Genomic DNA, 9,475 nt, shown 5'->3' with positions numbered 1-9,475 from the left:
AGAAAACTAGTGGCTTTTAAAAATTCTAAAAATACTATTTTGTAAAAATATTTTAATTATAAAAAGCTAATTATACAACACCTACCAGTCTACTACTTTTGTCGATGAGTCCAACCAACTACTACATGAATAAACGAATAAACGATAGCCAAGCCAAGCCTTTCCGATCTTGGTCTTCGAACTAATATTTTTCTTTTGTCATTCTCTGACTACTTCTTTCCAAATTTATTTTATTTTATTTTACTGAAATTAACATGACGTGACTTCAGTATGCCATCATATAACTTAATAAACACCAATCAATATAGCATTGAGCAATGAGCAATGAGCATGCATATTGTATCCCAACGCCATCCAATTAGCCTAACCTTCGATTTGGGTAGGAAGTGGGTCAAGTGTGTGAACGTTGGGAATTTATTTGGGCTTAAAATTGGATTCATTTGTTATTGCTTATTGGGCAAGGGCGTAAGAACTAAGCAAATTAACGACATTCTTACTTTAGATTAAGGTTTAATTACTTTTTAATCCATATAGTTACAACATTTTTATATAATTTTTATGGTTTAAAATATCTTATTTTGATTCCTATAGCTATAATTTTTTAACTTTTTTTTATCTTCACTGTCTAAAAACACTTAACTTGGTTGTTACATTCATATCCTTTAAAATTGTTATAAAACTTAATTGTCTAAATTTTTTGCCAATTTTTCACTGTTATTTTCAGCTTCATAGCAATTTTAAAGGATCTTGATGTAATGGTGTTAGATGATTTTATACAGCAAGGATCAAAAGGTTAAAAAATTATAATTATAAAAGCTAAAATGGGATATTTCAAACTATAAAAATTAAAAAAAAATTATAATTATAAAGACTAAAAGGATAATTAAACCTTATTTAATTTTTCCTTTCTACAAAATTCTGTCTTGTTAAATTTTTAGCACAATAGAAATAATTAATAAGTTTCTATTTTTTTATCAACAGAAACAAATTTCTACTGTGTAAATAATTTTTTATACAAATTACTTTTTTAAAGTAATCAAGTTAATAATAATATTAATTTGTTCAATTAAAATTAAATAAAATACGATGCAATTTACACAAGTATAAAAAATACATTTTCCGAAAGATTATGAATATGATTGGCATAAAATTAAGGTATATTTTTTAAGCGATTGTCGTGGCAAAAAATGTGTTTTTTTTTTTTCCAACGAGGTCCAAAGTTGTTGGCATATTTTTATATTTCTCAACAAAAAATAAAATTAGTGGGATAAATATTGGTCATTCAATCATTTGTCTGTAAAATCTAATAGTTTGCATACAAATGTATATCTCTTCAGCAAAGTTTGAAGTTGTTGGCATACTTATTAAATTATGGTACCATTCATAATAACATGAATATCTATCTATTTCTCAATCATTTGACAAGGTTGCTCGTAAATATTATACTTTTATAGTGACAAAAGTTATCGTTAGAATAAGTATTGTTTTCTCAATAACGTTAGTGTTGTTGACAAAAAGGAATATCTTATCTAAGCAAAATTTAAATGACGTTAAATACATGTTTTTGCTAACAATTCATTTCTCGCTAAAAATATTGTCGTGAATATCTTTTAATCTAGTAGTAAACAAGAGATTATTAAAGAAAATTCAACAGACTGATGAAAAGAAAAGTAATCTTACCAAATATCATAAATGAAAAAAAAAATCATAACATGGAAAGAAAAGTTGAACTAAAAGTTCCTATACATCACACTAATTAGTTTCAAGATTTTTCTTTTTTATATTACAAAATATTTCATTTGTGGAGTGTTTCCACACATATTTGTTTCATATTTATTTAAAGCTATATAAAATGTAACATTTCTTTTAAATAATCTAATATAAACATGATTTTCAGTTAATAGTAGAGGCGGGTCCATTTGTTATTTCCACTGTAGCAGGATCTGTGGAATTCATGTTTTCATAACCAACGTTTGGATTCTTAGATGCATGCTTTGATATTTCTTTCTCAGCTATTCTTCCTGCTTTTTCCACGTGTATATCCATTGTTGCTTCAGCTTCTTTTGCCAACCTAACCTCATGAGCTATATTCTTTCTGGCATTAGCAATCTCTTTCTCGGCCTGCAAAATCATAACGAATATCCATATTTGAGTGTTTGGAAATGTTATAGGCAGAGTAGCCACTTTGTTTCTTTTAACAAGTGACAAAATATTAAAATAAAAGAAGGGTGTAATAAAATAATTATGTAATTAAATGGACACCTCTTCATTCATATATATTGGTATAAAGATAGATATGGCTTAGACAATTAGGTACAAAATTGTCCACAAATGGAGACATGTAAATTTGGGAGGAAACACTTGAATTCAAACATGTCCGGCAAAAGTAAATGAAAGTTTCTGAAAAAAAAAATATAGTTGTGATTTTTCATTATTTTATAAATAACATTAAGCAAAGAAAGGATGAGATTAAATCCTCATGTAATTAGAGTATAACCAGTTTATTAAATTAATTGGTCACATGTTTTATTTTATTAGAAATTTCACCAGAAAAAGCAAATAAGGATAAAAGTGACGAGATAAATCACATATATAGTGCAGGAAAAGCATATTAGTCTAAATTTCCTACAATGAATTGGAGTGATACAAAAGGTGTGTTAAATTGTCTATAATGGTTTAAACAATGTCTAAGTTTACTCTTTTTTTTTTTTTTTGAATCATTCTTTTCTTGCCTCCTAATCCTGCACACCTTTTCTTCGGCCCTTGCTTCAGCCTTGGCCTTACGTGCAGCATTAAAATCTTGTAGCTTTTCCTTCACAGCTTGCATTTTTCCCAAGATTTTGCGACCTTGTATTTCACAATGTTATTTTAAAGATATTAGAAATTAACGCTCTCTCTTTATATACATGATAAGAAACACATCTGTCTTTATAATCATGGGTTCTCATTGTTTCCATTTCTCTCTCTTTTTTGTGGCTCTTTTGGTGAGCAAGTGTCGTCGTAAACATGTTAGGAAAATTTTGTGGATCACACTAAATGGAAGATAAGATCATTTTGTGGATTGCATTGTCCAGAGCATCTTGTGGATCATAATAAACAAAACATCAAAATTTTCCATATTTAGATAGTGCTTCTAATTAACTCATTAATTAACAGTTTCAGTAATGGATTGAAGTATGTGGACTTGGTAATCAACTATGGAGTAAGGATGCATTCAATCCTTATTTCCTTAGGAATAAAATTCAACACTTGCTTTTGTAAGAATAATATATAAACCAACACCTTCCCTTATATATATATATATATATATATATATAGTTTAATTAAGCATTATCAATTTACACACTTAATTAAATTAGTTTTAATTTATTTGTATTATTTAAGTTAATTTAAATTTAAATAACTAATTATTGAAAAATGGTATTTTTCACAGATTTTTTATTATTTTTCACAATGTTGAATTTTTGTCTTAAACTTATAGTAACTATTTATTATTCAAATATATCACTTTAAAAAAAACTAAACAAGTTGAAAATTTTAATTATATTATGTATTATTTTGACTTCGATATAATTTTTTATGATATATAAGTTATTAAAATATTCTTTTACTAATTACTGAAAATACAATGAAATAAAAATGATTGAATAAACTACATTAAGTATGTGAGTTCAAGTATAAGTTTTTTTATTTCCTTTATCAAATGTAATCATTGTTTATCTGTATTGTATTGAGTTGTAGTTGGATATATATTGGTTTCTACAAGTCTCTCAGTTTAGAAACATGTTACGGCAAATTTACGTAAGGGGGTTCATTTTACAAAGTATTTACGGGATGGGGTCTGTTCCAAAAGAAATAACGGAGGGAGTTTGTTTTGTGGAGGAAACCGCCATTGCCACTGGCGGCATGGCTGAACCCGCCATTGCCAGTGGCGGCAAAGCTGGAGAGAAGGGTGTATTGTCACTACCAGTGGCGATATAGGCCACGTAGGATGGAGAGAGGAGGGTGTCGCCAATGGGAACGACGACACACCCAGCTGGTACCGCTAGCCCCTCTGGCGACACACCCAGCTGGTACGGTCTCGCCCACGGTGCTGGCGAGACAGCCATTCACGTGAAGTTCAGCTTTTCAGGCTTGCAGGCTTCTGCTCTCCATTGTTTAGGGATGCAGCAGCATTGTTTAGGCATGCAGTGTAGGATTTGACCATTGTTGTATACGCTTTTCTTCTATAAAATAACCTGAACGTAAACTTTGGATTCACTTCTACCTTATCTTTGCTTTCCTTACCTTTGCTTTTCTCCGTTCTTAAATTTCTTAGAGTGTTCTTCGTGCTGTTGGTGCTTTGCTTTTGCTGAGTTTTTTTCTTCCATAGTTCATAATTCCTAATTGTCTGGTAAGTGATTTTTTTAAATAACATTTATATATTTATATTTTATGATTTATATATTCTGTTTGTTAATATTTTTAAAATAATAGGTTAGCTAGATAGGTATTGTAAGTTTAGGTTAATTAAGATTAATAGGTATTATAAGGTTAGGTTAGTTATTATTATTAATAAATTAATAAGTATGCTGTTATTAATTTTTATGTAGTAACGGATAGTTGAAGAGTAGGTTAGGTTAGGTTAGTTAGTAAAAAAATATTATTTAGTTTGTATTATATATTTTTAGATTTGTAGTATATATTTGAAGGTTAGTTTGTATAAAAATAAGTATGTTGTTATTAGTTTGTAGTATGCTCTTATTAGTTTGTAGTATATATTTGACCATGTAAAACATGATTGACAAATGACAATTTGAATTGCATTGTCTAATTTCATTAATGATCTATTACCAAATGATATGGTTGGCTGGTTTTTATGATGGAAATATTAGTAAAGTTAGAAAATATTTCTTTGATATTTTAGTGGTGAATGCATGGAGTTTGTATTTATCACTAATATTTTTTTAAAATTTCTTTATTTATTTTAAACACAACTATTACGAGTTTATTTGTTTAAATTTATTTATTAAAAGTGCTTATTTTAATAAAATAAATGGATCAGACAAGCACACATTGTAAAAACCATAATTTCATATCGAGTCTAGGTTTGTATAAAAATAAGTATGTTGTTATTAGTTTGTAGTATATATTTGAAGGTTAGTTTGTAGTATATATATGATATTTTAGTAAGTCACAGTCAAACGTTCCGACACACTTAATATTAGTCTTAGAAATATTAGGCACACACGTAATATTAGATAAGGTAGAAATATTAGGTATAAATTAATATTAGTGTACATATTTGTAAATTTTAGGTAGACATATATTTTTAGTTTTTATAATATTAAGCATGTTACACGTAAATAAATAATTATAATATTAGAGATGCGTAAATTTACTTTATTAGTGTTATATTTTTGTGTGTTATATATTTTTGTATGTTATATATAGATAGTATAGTTTTAAATAAATGAATTAATAAGTTAATATTGTTTGAGTTGATAATTTTTAGTTTTTAGTTATATATATATATGTTCAGTGTTAGTTTTAGTTTGTAGGTTAATATTAATTGTTTTATGAAATTTATGTTATTAAATATATGATAGATTGTACATTATTATAATTTTTGTATATATATTTTTAAATAATTTTTTGGATTTCAATATTTGTTTGTATTATAAAAAATTTGTTAGTCCATATTTTATTCAATTATTTTTTTGTTAATTGTAGAAAAAAAATTATATATTTAAAGTTTTGTTCACATGTATTTTAATTTATGTATAGAATATATTAAAAATTGGCCAGTTTGATTTTTTTCAAATTTATTGTTATATATTTAATAATGTTTTTATAAATGTGTGTATTTTAATTTAATTTATATTATCTACAAATAATGTATTATATTTTTTTTTTTGTAGTAGCAATGGCATCTTCATCATCATCTTCATCACATGTTAACATTAAGTCTGGCCCCATCGATGCTGATGTATTATGGATGCAACCTAAACATGTTTCAGAACATGTTTGGAATGGGGAAGAAGATAGGAAATTACATATCAGACGAGCTGTCCCCACGTATCAAGGGGAAGAACAAATTCCTGAGCAAATTTTTTCTTTTCTTCTACAATCTGGTTTCGCCTGGATTATCAAGATGGGGTACTTAAAAATAAATGTCTCATTAATTAGTGCTCTGATAGAAAGATGGAGGCCGGAAACACATACCTTTCACATGAGATGCGGAGAATATACTATTACTCTCCAAGACGTCTCTGTATTGTTAGGTATAAGTGTGGATGGTTTACCATTAATCGGTCCAACAAATCTTGATTGGGCTGATTTATGTGAGGAATTATTGGGAGTCAGACCACAAGAAGATGAAATTAGAGGTAGTGTGGTGAAATTAAGTTGGCTGGCTCACCATTTTGCCCAAATAAATAATGACGACGACGAAGAACAAGTACGAAGGTTTGCCCGTGCATGGATATTGAGATTCATTGGAGGTGTCTTGTTCGTTGATAAAAGCAGTAACAAAGTTTCGCTAAGATACCTTCAATTTTTACGTGACTTTGAAGAATGTGGCAGATATGCATGGGGAGCTGCCGTACTTGGTTTTCTATACAGAGAGATATGCAATGCCACCAATTATAAAACTAAATCAATCGGAGGTATGTGCATCTTACTACAAATGTGGGCATGGGAACGATGTCCAACCTTGGCTCCAAAGAGGACTCCTTCCCAAGTAGAAAATACACCACTGGGGCATAGGTTAGTCATTTTTAGCAGCGCCTTTCATTTCAATAGAATAAATGGTTTTAGCATATATTAAATTTTAATCTTTGTAGGTGGCTGCGACGTGGAAACCAACATATCGGCAATGATGATGTGAGAGTTTTTCGTCGCAAGTTAGATATTATGAAACATCATGAGGTAAGAACATGTTATTCTATTTGTAAAATAAAAAATTATATGTGTTATTTTACTAAAATGTTCATAACTATGTTGTTATATGCAGTTTGTGTGGGAGCCGTACCCATCAACCGTAATATCATTGTTGCCTCCCGTTTGTTTAGTCGGAAGTCTCGCGTGGTACGCGGTGGTGCCACTAATTTGTTTCCAAGTTATTGAGTGGCACCAACCGGACAGAGTATTGAGACAATTTGGGATGCAACAACCAATTCCAGAGTCTCCTTCACAACCCTTAAACATTCATGGCATAACATTGAAAGGGAAACATGACGAAAATTGGGGGCAATTGTTCGCCCCAATGATTGATCAATGGAATAATCGCCATGCATTTAGGGTCGATGCTTATCCCCGACAAGAAGGCCTATTGAGTTTTAACTCGGACTACATGGTCTGGTATAGGCGAAAGACAAAGATGTTTGTTGACCCAGCAAATGCAAAGACGGCTACATTGGTATTTTTTAATTTTTTTCAAATTTTAACTTGAAGTTTTATTTAATGATGGCCATTAATTTTCTTACCCTTATAAATGCAGGGTGAAGTTGCGGAGGCATTACAATACATGGTGTCTCCTCAAGGGAGGAATACATGCACATTTGATGATCTCGTGCCTTATGTGGAAAAAATTACAATTTTATCCGAAGAGCAAGAGAGAGTCACTGAGCCAGTGTCACATGGTCCCGCATCAGAGCGTCAATTTCCTGCACAACAGTTTCACATGCTTCAGTCAAGTATTGAAACTCATGGGATAGACAGAAGAAGGGACATTGTTGAAGCGGAAGAATATTCCCAACAAATGGCGGAGCGTGGCCATGGAATGTATTACACGCCACAAACATTTGCTGAGTATCTGACACAGATGTATCAGTATCCTTTTCAGGGTCATCACACTGATACTTCTGCAAGCCAGCAATCGTTCAGTGGTGTTGCGGAAACACAAGCTCATTTTTCATGGCCCACAATGACCCCTTCACAGCAATATCATGGCCCAATTCCAACACCTAATGCCCCGTTGGGAACACAATGGAATGTACCGGGACAAATACCTAATACGGGTGACTTATTCGGTGTTGATTTGCGGCACGCATTTTCTGCGGAGGCTGACGAAGAAGAAGCGGGGAGGCATCGGGGCAGAAGAAATCCTGATCGCCAAGCACGAAGATGGGATCGACCATGTGGCACATCCTCACGACATCACGGACACCAAAATGAATGATATGCATGTCTTTGTTTATTAAGGCTTTGTTGTATATTTGTAATTTGGCATTCATGGCGTAATGTATGATATTCAGTTTATTAAGGCTTACTTATGGATAATATTTATGTCGCGTATGAAACTATAATAATCAATGCACCCTAAACCAAATAAAACTCAAAAACTAACCCCTACAATAAAAAACCTAAGCCTAACCCCTAAAATAAAAAACCAACCGTAACCCCTAAAATGTTTAGAACTAACCCCTAACCCTAAAATATAAGAACTAACCCTAACCCTAACCATTAAGAACTAACCCTAACCCCTAAAATAAAAAACTAACCGTAACCCCTAAAATGTTTAGAACTAACCCCTAACCCTAAAATATAAGAACTAACCCTAGCCCTAACCATTAAGAACTAACCCTAACCCCTAAAATGTTTAGAACTAACCCCTAACCCTAAAATATAAGAACTAACCCTAGCCCTAACCATTAAGAACTAACCCTAACCCCTAAAATAAAAAACTAACCGTAACCCCTAAAATAAAAAACTAACCGTAACCCCTAAAATGTTTAGAACTAACCCCTAACCCTAAAATATAAGAACTAACCCTAGCCCTAACCATTAAGAACTAACCCTAACCCCTAAAATAAAAAACTAACCCTAACCCCTAAAATGTTTAGAACTAACCCCTAACCCTAAAATATAAGAACTAACCCTAACCCTAACCATTAAGAACTAACCCTAACCCCTAAAATAAAAAACTAACCCTAACCCCTAAAATGTTCAAAACTAACCCCTAACCCTAAAATATAAGAACTAACCCTAACCCTAACCATTAAGAACTAACCCCTAACCCTAAAATATAAGAACTAGCCCTAACCCTAACAATTAAGAACTAACCTTAACCCCTAAAATGTTCAGAACTAACCCCTAACCCTAAAATATAAGAACTAACCCTAACCCTAACCATTAAGAACTAACCCTAACCCCTAAAATAAAAAACTAACCCTAACCCCTAAAATGTTTAGAACTAAACCCTAACCCTAAAATATAAGAACTAACCCTAGCCCTAACCATTAAGAACTAACCCTAACCCCTAAAATAAAAAACTAACCCTAACCCCTAAAATGTTTAGAACTAAACCCTAACCCTAAAATATAAGAACTAACCATAGCCCTAACCATTAAGAACTAACCCTAACCCCTAAAATAAAAAACTAACCCTAACCCCTAAAATGTTCAGAACTAAACCCTAACCCTAAAATATAAGAACTAGCCCTAACCCTAACAATTAAGAACTAACCCTAACCCCTAAAATGTTCAGAACTAAC

General features: G+C 31.3%; 2 protein-coding genes across 2 annotated transcripts; one reads left to right on the top strand and one right to left on the bottom strand.

Annotated features, from left to right (window-relative positions):
• Nucleotides 1-1,745: 1,745 nt before the first annotated feature.
• LOC102663600 (late embryogenesis abundant protein 6) lies at nt 1,746-2,881 on the bottom strand. Its single transcript, XM_006579087.4, has 2 exons — nt 2,750-2,881; nt 1,746-2,121 (listed from the first exon to the last, which is right to left on the bottom strand). Exons 1-2 carry the CDS (start codon nt 2,825-2,827, stop codon nt 1,894-1,896), a joined length of 306 nt encoding a protein of 101 aa, XP_006579150.1. The 5' UTR covers nt 2,828-2,881; the 3' UTR covers nt 1,746-1,893.
• A 3,367-nt stretch (nt 2,882-6,248) lies between these two features.
• LOC100780753 (uncharacterized) lies at nt 6,249-8,550 on the top strand. Its single transcript, XM_041014685.1, has 3 exons — nt 6,249-6,747; nt 6,825-7,399; nt 7,481-8,550. Exons 2-3 carry the CDS (start codon nt 6,989-6,991, stop codon nt 8,159-8,161), a joined length of 1,092 nt encoding a protein of 363 aa, XP_040870619.1. The 5' UTR covers nt 6,249-6,747; nt 6,825-6,988; the 3' UTR covers nt 8,162-8,550.
• Nucleotides 8,551-9,475: the final 925 nt, after the last annotated feature.

Source organism: Glycine max, chromosome 4 (assembly GCF_000004515.6).
Source record: "Glycine max cultivar Williams 82 chromosome 4, Glycine_max_v4.0, whole genome shotgun sequence".
In the NCBI taxonomy this organism is placed as follows: domain Eukaryota; kingdom Viridiplantae; phylum Streptophyta; class Magnoliopsida; order Fabales; family Fabaceae; genus Glycine; species Glycine max.
This window is presented reverse-complemented; position numbering and strand designations above follow the sequence as displayed.